Here is a 17,745-nt window from a genome sequence, read left to right on the forward strand (position 1 = left end):
ATCCATGCTCAAATCTGCGCTTCCCATCAAGCCGCCTGTGTGCCCTGAGGCCTTCCTGTGCACCCTCTCTTCCACGCCTCCTGCATGTTTCCAAGAGCAAGGTGGCACAGGTGTTATTCCTGGGAGGTTAAGCAAGTCCCCCGGTCCACACAGGCAGTAAGCAACCGGACCCGGACCGGAACCTGGACCAAGGCCAGACCTCTCTGAGGGCAGTCCGGGCTGCTAGCCACGCCCCTCCCACCAGCCCTACCCAGGCCCTGGGATTCGGGGTACCAACGTTGCCTCTCGGTTTTCCCTGTTCGGAGCTCAGGTTTTGCCTGGCTGAAATTTGGTCAGCCTCTCGGAAGGAGGAGCCACGGAAGACAGATGGACTCTATAAATCCATGGCCGGGGGCCAGGCTGAGCTCTGCCCCTTGTACCTCTGTCACCTTAGGCAGATCCCAGATCTTGCTAAAGCCCCAGGTCGCAGGGATCCAGAGGAGAACGCTAGGCAGCGTTCAGTTGTTATGCAAATATGAGATGCCCTCGCTCCTCCTCAACCCACTAGTTCCAGAGAGGAGGCCTTAGCCCCGTCCCAGCCCCTCCTTCCCAGTGGTCTCCGGAGTTCTCGGCGTCCAGGAGAGTCCCGCCGCCGCCCCCTCGCGCTCCCTCCTCCCGCGTGGCTGCTGCTTCATTTTCCCTCCGTCTCAGCACCGTTCTCTCGCCTCGCCTCGCCTGAACAACGGCTCTTGGCTGCGCGTCTTCTGGCTACTTTCCTCTGCCCGTCTGGAGCCCCTCGCCTGAGGCCGAGCTCTGGCGCTCGGCGGGGACCGCGCGTCCCGCCCTCCGCGGCGGAGGGGTGTGTCCCGAGGGTTTAGCTAGGAGGCGCCTCGCGGTGGGGCGCACCCCGCCGCCCGCCCAGCTTCCTCTGTGGAGCAGCCCCTGCGCCCAGCCGCGCCGAGCGCGCGGGGTGCTCTCTGCACCCGGGCCGGGGCCTCGCCCGCCCGCAGCCTCCACTGCAGCCGGCCTCGAAGATGTCCTTCTACCCCTGCAACGCCACCACCTCGGTGCAGAGTGGCAACTCCGCGACGGTGGGCGGGGTGCTCTTCGGCACCGGCCTCCTCGGCAACCTGCTGGCCCTGGGGCTGCTGGCGCGCTCGGGGCTCGGGTCCTGCCGGCCGCGCCCGCAGCGCTCGGTCTTCTATGTGCTGGTGTGCGGCTTGACGGTCACGGACCTGCTGGGCAAGTGTCTGCTGAGCCCGGTGGTGCTGGCCGCCTACGCGCAAAACCGGAGCCTTCGGGGGCTGACGCCCGCGCAGGGCAAGCCGCTGTGCCAAGCCTTCGCCTTCGTCATGTCCTTCTTTGGGCTCGCCTCAACCCTGCAGCTCCTAGCCATGGCCCTGGAGTGCTGGCTGTCCCTGGGGCATCCCTTCTTCTACCAGCGGCACATCACTCTGCGCCGGGGTGCACTCGTGGCGCCGGTCGTGGGCGCCTTCAGCCTGGCTTTCTGCGCGCTCCCCTTCGCGGGCTTCGGGGACTTCGTGCAGTACTGTCCTGGCACCTGGTGCTTCATCCAGATGGTCTCGGGAGACGGCTCGCTGTCGGTGCAGGGCTACTCGGTGCTGTACTCCAGCCTCGTGGCGCTGCTGGTGCTCGCCATCGTGCTGTGCAACCTGGGCGCCATGCGCAACCTCTACACCATGCACCAGCGCCTGCGGCGGAACACGCGCTGCTGCGGCCTCCGGGAGCGCGGGGGGGCCGGCGCCGGCCAGAGCGAGGCCATCCCGCACCCCCTGGAGGAGCTGGACCACCTGCTGCTGCTTGCCCTCATGACCGTGCTCTTCACCATGTGCACCCTTCCTCTAATTGTGAGTCACAGGCAGCCGAGGCCTCGGGACCTGGGGTGTGTGGCACCGCGCGCTGGGCTGGGAGGGCGGAGCTGCAGCCTGGGCAGGGGCAGGGGTTGATTCGCTCCCCGAGTCGGATTCCCTCCACCGCCCGATTTGCTGAGCGAGAAGCGGGAAAGTCAGAGGAAGGGCCTGACAGCCCTGCAGAATCCCCTTCCCTCCGCTCCCGTCGGGCGAGCTCTCGGGTCGGTTTGCGCCTAGGACCTTGGAGGAGTAGAACTGGGTTCCCCTGGCCCCAGGGTCCCCGGCCTTTTCCTGACTGCTAGCTGACGTTTCCTTTCGCCAGCCCTGTCCGTGGTGTTAGCGGTGTCAGGAATGGGCCAACGGCGCCTTCTCTGAAGTGTTGGCACGGAAAGGGGCAAAGGGAGCCTTTAATTCTGCCCGAGCGGCTTGAGGAAGGGAGTGACTAAAACACAGATTTAGTTTCAGGAAGGAAATATAAAAAACCTCCTTCATAAACGTAGAGGCGCGGAGGCAGCTGTGTCTGTTGCAGCCCGGGATCTGTTGTAACCCAGATACAGGCTGTTGTAAGTAGATTTCAACCGTCCTGTCCTTTTTGACAACCCGTCTTGACACGTTTTGTTTCTGTCTGGCAAGTGAGGTGCCCTGAAAGCCATTACTCGGGTTTCAATTTACGAAGAGGACGGTAGTGGAGTTTGAATTACCTCCTTTCGTTTTAATTCCTGGGGTCCCAGACACACAGGGAGTGGCTGAGGATGGCTGGGCACCAAGAAACTTTTTAAGTATTCCCCCTCTTCCTGTCCTGTCCCCCAAACCACAGGTCTAACAAGAGCAACGTTTATATAAAGTAGGTATATGGTCAGTGTAAAGTCCTTGCAGTCCTGAGACTCCTGGAACTAGGGCAGTTTCTTATTACGGTGCAGCAGTTTCAGATGTTACTTCTAATGGGGAACAAAAGGGAGATGTAAAGTGATTTCCCCTTAAATCAATGCCTCGATTGTGGGAGAAGCTTACTCGGTAGCATCATTCTACAGGGGTAAGATCAGAATTCAGCAAACCAATACGGGCATAGAAATAAATAGCGGTGGCTCTCAAGCTTTGCAATGTTCAGAATCATCAGCTGGTTTTTTAAAATGAAGATAACGGAACCCTCATCCCCCAGGATTTCGAATTAGGGCATTTTTGAAGATTTTCATTCTTTACCAGTTTCCAGTTGGCGCTAACACTGCTGATTCAGGAATCACCTTTGTAGGACTACACTCTGAAATGGGAGGCTGAGCCAGTCCTGCCTGCTGCTTTCGTACAGATTTGAAGTTAATAGTTTGTACTTCTTTTAAATTTTTATTTTTATTAGTATATCTTTGTAGTACATAGTGACTACCTTCATTTTGGGGACTTGGCATATGTACGTAACACATCTTAAATGAGTATTCACCATCAGCCTAAAATTTTGAGCCCCAATTAGGCCAAACACTTTTCCAATTTTTTTTTTTTTGGTACCAGGGATCGAACTCAGGACCTTGAGCTTGCAAGGCAGGTGGCAGAACCACTGAGCTAAATCCTCAGCCCCTACTTTTCCAATTTTTAAAAAAAGAAATATATTGTTCTCCTTAGTAGATAGGTATTTTAAAAAATTGTATCCAATTATGATTATTATATCTTGAATGTCATCAATAAAACTATGGAAATGTATTTTCTCTCTTACTGTTTTAGTACCTACCAAATATTCATGATTTTACCACTTGACCTGTAAAAATGAAAATATGTACTATCCATTCCATTTCAGAAAATCTTGGCAGGGCACTATTACAAAGTTGGAACTTCATTTACTTATGCTGTGAGAAAGCAAACCATAGCCAAAAGCATAAAACTTTTGACCTCAGTTTGAATGTTTTAGTAAGAATAATGCAGAAAGCAGCATAACACAGAGGAAAGAGCATTGCATTTTTTCATTTCTCTAAGGAGGTTTGATTAACTCATGGGGCATTGTGAGGATTAACGGAAATAATGGATTTGCAAATGACTTTCTCATAATATTGTAAAGTACCAAATGCATATAATGCAGACAGTGTGACTCACAGAAACCATCATTTTCTAGGAAGGAAAAGGGTTTTAGTGTCAGATATGGGTTTGAATCTAGCCTCATCACGTTATCACTCTGAAAGTAGCTATTTATCCTCATCTATAAGATGAGGTTTACCATATTAGTTCAGTAAGACAGTTGTGAAGCCTTAAACTTTTACACACATACACATACACACATGTACACACTGACCATCCCCAATCTGAAAATCCAAAATGCTTCACAGTCTGAAACTTTCAGAGTGCCACCATGATGCCACAAATGGAAAATTCCACACCTGACCCCATGTAATGGATCATAGTCAAAACACAGATGCATTCAAATTATTGTCTTAAAAAACTCCAAAATATTGTCTAAGATCACCTTCAGACTATTGGCATAAAGTACACATGAAATAAATGCATTTCCGGTTTAGACTTGGGTCCCACACTCAAGCTCCCTCTTGTGTATATGCAAATATTCCCGACTCCAGAAAAAACCAAAATTTGAAATCTAAAACGCTTTTGGTCCCAAGCATTTTGGATAAAGGATACTCGACCTGCCTGCGTATGTGTGTGTGTTCACTCAGTGCTTGTCCTCAATAATTAGTCTCACTATCATTACTAATTATAGCTTTCATTTATTGTTATCACCTGCTAGATCTAACAAATTAATCAAGAAATATGATCTTCTCAGGAGACAGCATTACATTCAAAGGCAAAGGTTTTAAACTTGTTAGGGTCTAAGGACCCCTTAAGAATTACTAAGGATCCGTAGAACTTTTATTTTTGTGGATAATGTCTATTAGTATTTATCATGATAGATATTAAAACTAAGAGATTTAAAAAAATTTTTATAAAAGATAAAATCTCTTGGTTTTGCATAGGTACAAGGAAAACTGGAATTTCAAAATGATTTAATAAACAGTAAGGTTATAGAGATTATAGCTGATGAAACAGAAATGAGCATACTAAGAGCAAATGATGAAAACACACGTGTGTGTCCTCAGTCTACTACTTTAGAAAGGCCTAAAAAACCCAAGAATACTGTGTACAAGTGCGTATTCCATTAGCCACAGAAGAGGTGGTTCATTACATATTATATGTGCTTGATAAACTCATTATTTGCTGGTGAGAGAATGACAGTGAAAAATGCAAATTTTTTTTCAGTACTGGAGATAGAACCCAGGGCATCACACATGCTAGGCAAATGCTGTACCACTGAACTACATTCTCAGCCTTTTTTGGGGGGGGGGGACAAAAATCTCACTAATTTACACAAGCTGGCCTTGAACTTTCGATCCTCCTGTATCAGCCTCCCAAGCAGCTGGGATTGCAGGCTTGTGCAATGGCACTGGACCAAGTAGGATCTTATTTATGAGAAGTTTTGACCTTGTCCACTCTGCATAGATATTGGAGATCCCTATACTTTGATCTACACTTCCAGTCCCTTCTTGAGTCTGATTTTCTTGAATTAACTTCACAATAATACTTGATTAGAATAAGATAGCTAAATAGGTTACGTTTTCAAACTTGCCATTTGATACAGCAGGAAGACGCTCGAGCAGATATGGGATGGACTTTAGAGGCAATTTGCAGAGCGTTCTATAATGTGTCTAATGCACTTTCATCAAAGTTCTTTTTAGTTCAGACACCCACAGTGAATTGGAGGTTGATAGGGACAAGAGGAGCACAGGTAGAGATGAGATGTAATCACTGAGTAGTTCCAAAGCCAGGAAAAGATAATAGAACCCAGGGCATCCTTGGCAGAGGTCAGCCTGTGTGCCCTGAGACTGCTCAGGCCTGAGGGCTGTTTAGCAAGGCCGAATGAATGAGGGGATGCTCCTTGCAAAGGAGGTGTTAGAGGCTTGTAAAGATGGTAGGCAGAAGATAGGCCCAGAAGAAAAGGCCTAGGGCTGGAGCAGAAGGTGCAGACTGAGGTGTTGTGATCATGAACTGGATAAAAAACAGGACAACGGAGGGAAGCTCTGCAGGCTCCCTCTGCCTGGTTTCCACCCAGCTGGCAACAGCAACACTTTCTCAGTGACGCCTAAACCCAACAGAGGGCGCTGTTTGCATATCGATTATGTAAATTGAGCCACTTTAAAAATGCCAGGTGCAGAGCTATACACTTCTAATACAAATCTAGTGACTTTAAAATACAGATAAGTGGGTTGCGGTGTAACTCATGCCTACTGTGCATAAGATCCTAGGTTTGATCCCCAGCACCACAAAGAAAGAAGGCAGATAACCTAAAAGGATTGACATAGATAAATACTGCGTAGGAAAAAAATGGTTTGTTTTAATTATTCAAGTATCATTCAGTTACCTAAATCTCCAGCTATTCAGGTAGTCTCACATAGTTGGAAGTATATTTTACTGTACTACACTTTGAGAAGAAAGTGGCAAATATTAAACAAACTCATGTAAAATATTTGTTTTTCTAAACTAACCTAAGCATACAGCATCCTGTCATCTGTGTATAATTCAGTACATATCCGGTACCTACCACATCCAAGACATTCCATAGTTCATTGTGGGGATACAAAATGAGAAAATCACCATATTGCCTGCATGTGGTAGGTATGGAGAGTGGCCAGGGCCACAAGGGGGTTTGAGGCCGCTCTTGATTGATAAAATAATAATACCAGCTAATTACTGAGTTCCTACTATATGCTAGAACTGCCAGGGATTTAGCTCAGTGGTTTCGCCACCTGCTGCACAAACGCAAGGGCCCAAGTTCAATCCCCGGTACCAAAAAAAAAAGATCCCATTATTTAACAAAAGGGGCCAGGGATTTAGCTCAGTGGTTCCGGCGCCTGCCTTACAAGCACAAGGTTCCAAGTTTGATCCCCAGTACCAAGAAAATAAAAAAATTTTAAAAACAGACAAATTTGATACTATATGCTAGAACCTATTCTTGAGCTACCACTTCATTTAAATTTCACAAGAATCTTGGAAGGTTAGGAACAATGATTCTCATTACGAAGGTGAGGGAACAGTTTCTCTGAAGTCACACATCCAAGCAGGGGACTCTGGCCCTGATAGAGAGTCATCTTCAAGGTACACCTGAAAGGGGGGATGGAATGGGCATGGAATCCATTTCTTTGGGCATGGAATCCATTTCCTGCAAAATTGGGGATAATGATTGTACTTACTTCATGTCTTTTTGTAAAGATAAAATGAATATTTTAGAGGACTTAGAGAAGTGCCTGGAAATAGAGGCTGGCTGTGGGCATTGGCCATTATGATCGCTATTAATACTTTTAAGCAACAGTGACAGGAAAGGGCATCCAGATCTGAGTAACAGCTGAGTCAACAAAAGGCGTCTTCCTAAGGGCACTCAGTTGGAGTGGCTGAGCTGCTGAAATGCTCTACAGAGAAGGGAGGGAACATAGGGAAATGACTATGGGAAAATCCATCTTATCTGGGAGATGGTCCTTGATTGCCTGAACAGGTCTGCACTCTGCACTTATCCGTATCCCCTCCTCCTGCTGTAAGGTTGGGTTTGCATCGTTTCGGTTCCATTAGGACCTGTTCGCCCCATTATAGGTTTAGAATCTCAGTAAGCACAGGGAGTGTAATAAATGGCAAAAAGAAAAGGTGGCCATGCCAGGCAGAGGGGCAGGCAGGGGTGGTGGCTGTCCACACAGCAGTGCAGGCCGAATGGTGGGAAGAGCCATGGGTCGAGCATTTGGGAGGCTTCCAAGGAGGCTGTGGGGACCCCAGGAAGCCCGAGACAATAGTCTGCACACGGGCAAGTACCCTTTTATTGTCCTGCATGTTTTTACCCCCAGTCTGAAAAAGAGGATGTCAGCTATGGAAAGCTCACCTTCTGTGCCTCAACTACAGCCGTTTACATGAGGTGCACAGTTCCCTCTTTGAGTCACCTCATGACTTCTCACTGTCACATTTCTTGACCCTTCAGGTTGATTCAAAGCTTCTGTTTCTGTGTGGGTGACATTGCAAAAGGGGACCTATTTCCAAACAAGTTGATAAGAGAGGATAAGAAGCAGACAGAAGAAAGGAGGACTGGATGAATTATGGAAGTGAGGACAGGCTGGAGAGAGGATCTCTCTCTAGAAGCTTCAGTGGGTCTTCATGGTCTGACAAGAGGGAGTCCATCAGAGTGGTGGGCCCACATTCCTTCATTTCTCCCCTTCTAGGCCCCTTGCTCCCACCCCTCAGCTGCAGTACCCCCAGCTATCTATACATTTACCAGAAAGGACTTTTCCAGGCTAAGCCACCATGTTCTTACAGAAAGGTAAGGTAAGTGAATTCATTTTTGCCATCAACTGTTCCATGTCATAATGGGATGTTTTTCCTCAAAACAGTATCGCGCTTACTATGGAGCATTTAAAGCATTCCAAGAAGAGCCAGATGACCTCCTAGCCTTGCGTTTTCTCTCTGTGATTTCAATTGTGGACCCTTGGATCTTTATCATTTTCAGAACGTCAGTGTTTCGGATGTTTTTTCACAAGATTTTCATAAGACCTCTTCTGTATAGAAACTGGAACAGCCACTTCTGCCAAACTAACACGGAATCCAGTCTGTGACGGTGACAGAGGTACATGCTGTCTGGTAAACTGAAGGATACATCACATTTTCAAATAAAGAACCATGACTTTAAAACAAATACAAAACTTTATCTTCTAAATCTTTAAAAGTTATCTGCCATAACAAAAGTATCTAGGTATATCTTCAGAACTACTTGATATGTCTAATGAATGTGTTGGTAGTCTTATTCATGAACCATTTTGGTTCGTCTTTTCATTTCATGTTAACAGCAATTAAAATTTTGTACATTGTAAACAATTTTTTAAAGTCTTATAGCAATGATATTAATTGTCCCAGTGTTTGCACCTGGTGTCCCTAAGTTTTGAGAGAAGTCCTGAGACCTAAGGGTCTTATTTAAATGCAGTAGAAACACAACTGCTTACAATATGTGATGAGTGTTGTCTGAAAAGCATACTGGTGTCTTACTCGATTCATTTCCAGTGAAACTTGATTTGTTTATTTCATGCCATAACTGCCCCACATGTTATTTTCTGTGTCAGTTGGACTGAGTATGGCCTGAATTACAGCTCCTCTTCAGAGAAGTAAGATGGGATATGTGACCAGGTCAAGCACATAGAAGGCTTCTCCAGCCACCTTCTGGGAACACTGACTGCCTCAGGTGGAGACACAAAACTATAAGTAGACATGAAATTAGGTATGGCTGTGTCCCCAACTTGGAGAAGCTAAAGCTAGCATTGTTTGAAATACAATATGGAGTCAGGAGTGTCAATAGGAATCAGTTTGTGAGAATGGGTTGCAAAATGTTCTTTCAGTGTTTGGAAATTTCCATTTGATAGTTTTATGGTGTTGATAGATTTGGGGGGAGAATTTATGGCTCTTGGAAGAGTAGTGATGTGTGGCTCTGCCGAGAGCTGTCTACTGAGTCAAGCCCTGTGAAGCAGATGTGTCCCAGTGAGAAGCCCACCCAGGACTTAGTGGGCCAGTTGAGAGTGGTGGCAATGACCTGAACACTGCCCATTATAGCAAGAGGTATTCTGCTCTTTACAGAGACAGCGAGATGTTATTGAGGCTCCTGTGAACTACGCTTTCAAACCTGGAGCAGGATATGATTCAAAACAAGCACAACTGAGCATTTTAATTGCACTTGTAACAGTTTACAAAGATAGCAACACTACAACCCTGAAGGAAAAGTGGGGGAAACTCTAACCCACCTTGCGGCAAGAGTTTTCAGTTTTGGTAAACGAACAGAGCAGGGGTGCTGGAGCAGTTTAGCATCTCTGGAGTCCCTTTGTGCCCCAACACACTCCGACTCTGACATGGAGACGGAGAGTTACAACACTGGAAATCATCTCCTGCCGAAGCAAAGACCTATTCCAGCTTCACTGCAACCTCATTCTTTTCACCTTGGTTTTTCCAATATCTCAGAGATGGTATTAACCAAGTAATATGTATTTTTTTTGCATAACAAAACTGTGAAAAGCATAATTAAGACGATAAGAGGTATAATTTGTGAGCATGACATAATGAAAAGTACCATTGTTCTGGAAGTTTAACTTTCATTGTTTGTTTCCTGTGTAAGTATACATGTTTTTCTTTTGTCAGTGGAAATGCATCTTTTTTGTGCTGCCCTTTTGAAAGATGTGTTATGGTGATTGTCCAGGTAATTTGATAAGGCTCCAGATGAATCAATAAACAAAATTTTATAATATTTTGCTGAGGAAGTTACTTTCTTTAAATAAAGAAAGGGCTTTTCTTTTTAGAGCAATCATCAGCAATGTTTCAGTCTCTAACGGTGTAATCATATAAATTTCTGCACACTGTCTTTCGAGCATTTATACTATCTTAGATTTATCCAACAGCTTAAGTTGCCTCTCTGTGTTATACAAAATGTCAATTTGCCATCCTGATGAAGTCCGTGTTAAGTTAAAATCAACTCTGCAATGATCTCCATTAGTTTATTCATTAGTTCCTTAAATAAATGGCACAAACCTTGCACCAAGCAGTTGATTGATTAGGTGCTGTGTAAGAGAATGGCTGGGTCCTGGCCAACGAGTTGCTCAGTTGTCCCCTAGGAGGAGCCAGGACTCCAGCAAGTCATAGTGCAGTATAGATCTGCCAGTTGGAAACACAGGCTGGGTCTTGGTGACACAGGACGCCAGAGGCTGTGAGCCAGGCTGTCCTGAGAACGCCACAAGGAGAGAAGATGCTTTGGGCAGGGATCAAAAGTGAGCAGACGTTTTTTAAATTCTTATTTTTATTAGTGCATATTTGCAGTACATAATGATCACATTCTTCCTAAGGAGTTGGTACATGTACCGATTACACATCTTCATTCTTTTTTCATGTCCTTCTCTTCCCTCCATCTCTCTCTCTCCACTTCCTATTTTATTTTGCCCTTTATACATCGGGTTTCTCATGTAAAAGAAACCACACAATATTTAAGCTTGTGTGTCTGATTTATTTCACTTAACCATAATGGTCTCAAGGTACATATTTTGACACCACTGAAAACTGCAAAGTGCACCCAGAGAAATAGCATATGTAAGATGAAACACATATGGTTAATAAATGTAGACGAATATCCCACCTAACCAAAAAAACGAAAAAGTAAAATCAAACAATCAAGAACCAAACCAAAAATTTATGACTCATAAAAAACAGGGAGGTTATTGAAAAATGAACATTCCTATTTCCCTGATGGATTTGTAAATTTGTACCCTTCCTTAATGGTAAGCTGACAGTGTGTATTAGGTGCCTAAAGCATTCTTTCCTATTGTTTTGGCAAGCCCCCTCTACAGCCCTCTCCAGGAAGAGAAGAGCTGTCAGATCACACCCAGAACCTTTCTTTGTAGCATGTAATTTGTAATAACAAAATGACCAGAGCAAGGGCTAAACAAATTTTCATATGTATATATTTATGTGAATATAATATATATTTATGCAAACACATTCAGCCATTAAAGGTTTTTTCAAATAATTTGCAAATAATAAGAAGCCTATAATAAGTAAAAACAGCACGGTACGAACTATTTTAAGATACAATCTGTAAATATGTATGTGTAGAAAATACCTTAAAGCAGGCATGGTGCCACAGTCTTGTCATCCCAGCACTCTGGGAGGCTGAACAGTAGGATCACAAGTTTGAGCCCAGCTCAGGCAACTTAGATACTTAGTAAGACTCTGTCTCAAAATCAAAAGTAAAAACGGGGTTGGAGATGTAGCCCATTGCGAACCACAAAAGAAAGTAATTGGCAGTTCTTGCTTTCTTTGGTTTTTTTTATTGTTATTATTACTGGGAATTGAACCAGAGCCTTTGCACCTAGCTACATCCCAGCCCGTTTTGGTTGTTATTTTGAGATAGAGTCTCACTGAATCACTAAGTTGTTCAGGCTGAGCTAGAATTTAAAATCCTCTTGCCTCAGCCTCCCAGTGTGCGGGGATTACAGCTCGATGTACCACCGGGCTCAGCTCACAATTACCTTTCTCACACACCCCTCACTCACAATTGGTTATATTTTCCAAGGTTTAAAATAAGTGTACTTCTTTTACATGGAGTCATTCTTTGAGAGAATGAAGAACTGGATGGAGCAAACAAGGGAGACAGGCACAGGGCAAGAGGTTTCAGACTAAAGGAAAGGGCTGCACGGGGGAACCCGAGGGAAGGAGAGTGATGAGTCCGGGCTTTGTCGGTAGCTTCCTTTGGCAGAAGCTTGGGACCTAGGACCACAGGTGGCAGGAGAGGAGGCTGAAAGAGCAGCAGGTTATAAAAGGCACTGGGAACAGGGAATGGGGAGATGGAGGGTTGTAGCTCTAGGGGCAGCCAGATGGCCCTGGGCAGGACCTGCTGAGGGTGTGGATTGTGGGTGGGGCACCTCAGAGAATGGAAGTGGTTGTGTGAGGCCCTGTGCAGTTGCGCAGTCCGTGCACTAGACCAAGGCTCCCTGCTGAGGAAGCGAGGGTCTGAAGTACAGTCACACCCTGCTCAGCTTCCCTGGGCCTCAGCAACTCAGAGGAAGGGCCTCTCTCAGGATCCCTGGATTGTTCTCCTCACGTTCCCAGTTTACCTGGGCAGTAGCTTGCAGTTACAAGTTGAAATGAAGCTGCTGGGTTATGGTGTGTAGTTGAAATATACTACCTGGCCAGGCCATGAAGGAGGCAAATGTTAGGACTGTCAGTTCAGTCCCAGACACCCTTCAAGGGCTGGTTGGATCAGGCATTCCTGGAACTTCCTCCGAGCAGAGAAACACCAAACACAGGAGTGGCCTTGCACCCTCAGCAGCCACGAGGGCCTCGCCAGCTGCCCTTGATCCAGAATCTCTGTGCTCCAGGCTGGTGCTCTGAGCTTGAGCCTCGGAGAGCCACGACAGCTTTGTCCAGGACTCAGGAAAAACGTAAATTCCTGGCCTCCTTTCAGACCTACTGGGTCAGCATGGGAGGCAGGCCCACAGATTCAGCTACCTGGCCTTCTCTTGGAATTACTCTTTCCTGAGAGGCTGGGGTTGCAAGCATGGGTGTTCCCAGGCAGCAGAGCCCAGATCACAGGTGAGGGGTGATTAGGGTTGTAAGTAGAGCTCCCCTTTCTACGTTTGCACTGTTGCCTACCGAAGTGAAACCTGCAGGTCTCACCCATTATCTGCAAGGTGAGCATTCCAATCTTCTAGACCATTAAAAACAGGAATGAACTAGGGAGTCCTACAGTCTTGGAAATACTCACAACAAAGGTGTTTAGAACCTGTCATGCTCTCATGACAAAAAGGGAGAAGAAATAAATTTTATTTTGTAGTTGCTGTTGTTAATTCAATGCTAAAGTCACAGAGTACAATAAATCAGAATCGAGTAGAATCTGATCAGAAAGTATATTTTAAATCAAGCTCAAAGGGTCTTATGAGGAACTTACATTCATAGAAAACACTAGGAATCTCATTGGAAAGACAAAAGATGGGACAAAGTTTAAAATTACACAATCTACTGCAAATGCTACCATGTGCTGCAGTATGAGGCTTAGATACTGAATCAACAAAGCCCCAGATCAGAGATAATTGGTGTGGAGATCAGTTTAGCAGGTTAGATAGGCACCCAGGCAAATGATGAAGTTGGTGGCTTGGTGACATCAATTTCTTATCAGTACAATAGAAGATTAAGGCACAGTGAAGGTCACACAACACAATCCATAGTGAATTGGGAAAGTTCTATTTCATTCCACAATCTTAAAAACAACTCAGTTCTAAATTTGGTTTTTTAAAAAAGTATAATGATTTACTGACAATGATTGGCACATACTAAAATGACCCTTAAAAAGGTAAAGTTTAAAATGAGACCTAAAATCTACCTTTCATGTGTGAATTAAAAGTACTGTCATGCAAAACAGAACATAGGGCAATGAGCTTACAGTGGTTTTAAAAATCAGCATGTAGCTTTACAATACAATCAGTAGCAAACACTTTAGATCATTGAGTTAGTATGGCAATAAAAATGTAAAGGAAAATGTATTAAAGAAGTATTAGAGAAATAAAACTGTCACTATTTTCATGTGTGATTTCTCATGCCTCGCCCCAATCGTGGTAAATCAAATAGAAAAAAATTTCATTTAAATATATTTGTATTTTTATTGCCACATCACTCAATCAGATGGATTTTTATCAAATAGGCAAGATATATGTTTGGGGTGGATGGTAAGTATAGACTGTGATGTAGTAATTCACCTATAATTCACTTTTGAGGCACCCCCAAAACATGGCTTCTCCAGAGCCACTCAAAGCCGGGTCCAACAAGCAATGCTGTAAGATACCCGCCATATATAAAATCATACCATGAGCAAAGAAAATGAACCATGTTTCAGAAAGAGCCCCCAAACTCAAAGTCATAAGGGCAGAGTCTCTGACTGGTAAATGTGGATTTGTGACGCAGCTGTTTATGCTTGCAAAACTGTCTTCCAGGACAAGTATCTTCAGGGTTTTATTTAATGATGGTTAGCGGGAGAAGCCAGCCACTAAGTTACAGCAGAGTGATAGGGCACTTGGAAAAGAGGTTCCTCCTCCTCCTCTTATAAGCCTCTAGGCTTTTCCATCCCCAGTTCAGCAAAATAAATAAAATAAAGCCACTAATCCTTATCATGGAGGCTCCAGCCTCACGACCCCATCTAACCTTAAAGACTTCCCAAATGCCCCATGTACCATCAACATGTGAATTTGGGGACTAGGTTTTCAATGCAAGAACTTTGGGGGACACACTCAAGCCATAGCTTCTGGCATTCATGCCCTTGGGTAATCCATTTCTCCCCAGTGTGAGCTGGACCCAGAGACTTGCCTTTTATAAGTGGAAAACAGCAAGAAACATCTGCGACATTGTGTTCCTGGTTAGGTTACAGCAGAAGCCTTGCTTGCTTCCTCTGATGGAAACCAGCTGCCGTGCTGCAAGCTATGGGGAGGCTCACAGGACAGGACACTGAGAAGGCCACTGGCCAACAGCCAGCGAGGACCTGAAGCCCTCTGTCCCCAACCCAAGAGGAACCCACTCCTCCTCTCTCTTGGAAGTAGTTCCTTCTGAGTCCAGCTTTGAGCTGATCACAGCCCTGGCCAACATCTTTATTTTAATTGACATATAATTATAAATATTCATAGGGTACAATGTGATATTGTGACACAAGTATACGATGCACAATGATCAGGCATATCCATCATCTCAAGTATTTATTTCTTTGTACTGGAAATAGTAAAAATCCTTTCTTTTAGGTCTCTTGAAATATACAATCAATTATTGTAGCCTCTCTACATACCACTAGATCTTAATCTTCCTATCTAACTGTATTTTTGTACCTAATAACTGACCTCTCCTCTACCCTTCCCAGCTTCTAGTAACCACTACTCTACTCTCTACATCTATGAGGCCAATTTTTTCAGCTTCCAAAAATGAATCTTGCTGTGCCTGGTTTATTTCACTTAACATTATGTCTTCTAGTCTCATCTATATTGCTACAAAATACAGGATTTTATTCTTTCCTATTCCCGGCCAACATCCTCACTGCAGAGACCTGAAGTCAGAAGACCCAGCCAAGTAGGGCTGAGATTCCTGGCCCCAAAAACCTGAAATAAGAAATGTTGTTTCAAGCTACTACATTTTGGAAGCTGAATGATTTTTCAGCTTTTATAGCTAACCAGTACAATTAATTGAGTTATATTAAATTAATGGATATGATTATATACAAATACACAGGCTATTTTATTGAAAAGCATGATGCATGAAATATTTATAAGCCTTGATTTGATATAGGCTACAAGGAAAATCTCAACAAAGGTGAGAATGCAGAAATTGAACAGTTCACTTTCTCTGACTAGAAAATACATTTTTAACTTGAAACCAAAAAAACTCTCCTAATTCCATAGCCATTCTTTTTTTGGTGTGTGTCATACATACTAACTAGTGCATATAACATGCATATAGCATCTAAGTAAGAACTATAAAGTGAATATCCACATAGACATCACGCAGGTGAACAAACACATTGTCTATACCAAAAGCTCCTGTGCATCTTCCCTGAAAACAGCTCTGTCCCTTTCCCCGGGGTAAAAGCTGCCCTGGCTGTAGACAAATTGTGTCCTTGTTTTTCTTTATTTTATCACCTCTGTGTACAGCATCGTATGCATATTTAGTGTTTTTATCGCAAGTTTAACACCAGGTCTTAGTGTCTCATTAGTAGAACCTAGGACAAGGACTTGGGGCCAGGTGATCTGTGTGTAGTGAAGGTAGCAGGGCAGATATGGGCAGGAGAAAGGGGGAGGGCTCTGCTTCAGCCTGATCCCAAGGGGCCTCGATGCTTCAAGAACACCACGGTGTCGGTCCCACGGAGACATTTGCGACAGCATGTCAATATGTCTTTGGCCAAGGTGTCCCGGGGGGCCCTTTGAGCCATGGGTGGTTTTCCAGTAAAGGGGCCAAGTCTGAACCATTGATAGCCAATATTGACAGAAGCTGAGGGCGACGTGCCCTGGCTTGGAAAAGCAGCCCTGTGTGGTCTCCACAACTTACTGTAGATGTGAGAGGCATCCTTGCTGCTTATGTAGCTGTGGTTTGTGTAAAATGTATTCCGTTGCATGAACATGTCACAGGCTTTGATGACCACTTGGGTGGCTTCTGGATTTGCCTATTATAAATAATGTCCTGTGTTGGACACTGTGCAAGAACATCTCTAAGGCATATACACAGAAGCAGCATTGCAGGATTGTGGAGTATGTGCATCTTCGATTTTATTATATCATAAAAGCTGTTTCCCAGTTAATGCTACTACTAGTTTTGTTTGGTAGTTCCCACTGAGCCACATCATTGCCAACACTTTCATTGTCAAACTTTATTTTATCCATTCTGGTTAATTGTATTTATTTTATCCATTCTGGTTTTAATGTATTTTCCTTGTTAATAATAATGATGTTGCACACCCTTCATGCATTTATTGGCTGCTTGGAAATTTTCTTTTTGTAAAGTTTTTACCTAAGTTCTTAATATAATGACTGTCTTTTCACACTTATTTGCTACCAGCTGTTTATATGCTACAAATCTTTTCCCATTCTGTAATCTGTCTTCCTACTCTCTTTCTTACTTTTAATAAACTGAAATTTTTATTTTATTAGCACCTAATTCATATGGCTAATCTTTTTATGTCTTGTTGAAGAAATACTTTCTGAACTTGGAATGATGAAATATTTCTCTGTATTACTATAAAGCTTTTAGTTTTGCCTTTCTGTCTTGAATTTTAATCCATGTATGATTTATTTGGTATAAGGTATGATGTAGATAAGTACTTTTGTATTTTTACCATGCAAAAATTGTCCCAGTATCATTTATCAAAATGTCATCCTTTTCCCCATTAAATATCATCTCTGTCACATATCAGGTTTCCAAAGTTGTATGTCTGTTTATATTTCATTGGTTTATTGTCTTAGTCACTGTAATTTTATAATACCTGGTACATTAAACCCTCCACCTACTATTTTTTCAAGTGAGCCCTGTTAATCTTAGTGATTTCTATTTTTGTCTAAATTTTAAAATAAATGTGCCAAGTTCCACCAAAAATAAACAAAAATCTATCAGGATTTTCATTGAGATTTTGCTGTCTCTGTGGATTAATTTGGTATCTCTCCCAATTTACTTAGGCCTTTTTCAATGTCTCTATAAAAGTTTCAAATTCTTATTGAAACATACATATAGAAAAGTATTGAAATAGTACATATAGAAAAGTATTGAAATAGTAAGTACACAGTGGAATGAATTTCCACATCTAAATAACCAGCATGCAGATAGAAAACCAGAGTAGAGTGCTACCAGA

At 43.9% G+C, this 17,745-nt stretch overlaps 1 protein-coding gene across 1 annotated transcript; it reads left to right on the forward strand.

Moving 5' to 3' along the window:
* The first annotated feature begins 216 nt into the window (after positions 1 to 216).
* Positions 217 to 17,502, forward strand: Ptgdr (prostaglandin D2 receptor). The gene is made up of 2 exons (XM_004835807.3): positions 217 to 1,847; positions 8,243 to 17,502. The coding sequence occupies exons 1-2, from the start codon at positions 1,014 to 1,016 to the stop codon at positions 8,462 to 8,464; spliced, it is 1,056 nt and encodes a 351-aa protein (XP_004835864.1). The 5' UTR covers positions 217 to 1,013; the 3' UTR covers positions 8,465 to 17,502.
* Positions 17,503 to 17,745: the final 243 nt, after the last annotated feature.

This window comes from Heterocephalus glaber, unplaced genomic scaffold (genome assembly GCF_053883595.1).
Source record: "Heterocephalus glaber isolate CG9 unplaced genomic scaffold, H.glaber_assembly_v1.0 deba00000901, whole genome shotgun sequence".
In the NCBI taxonomy this organism is placed as follows: Eukaryota; Metazoa; Chordata; class Mammalia; order Rodentia; family Bathyergidae; genus Heterocephalus; species Heterocephalus glaber.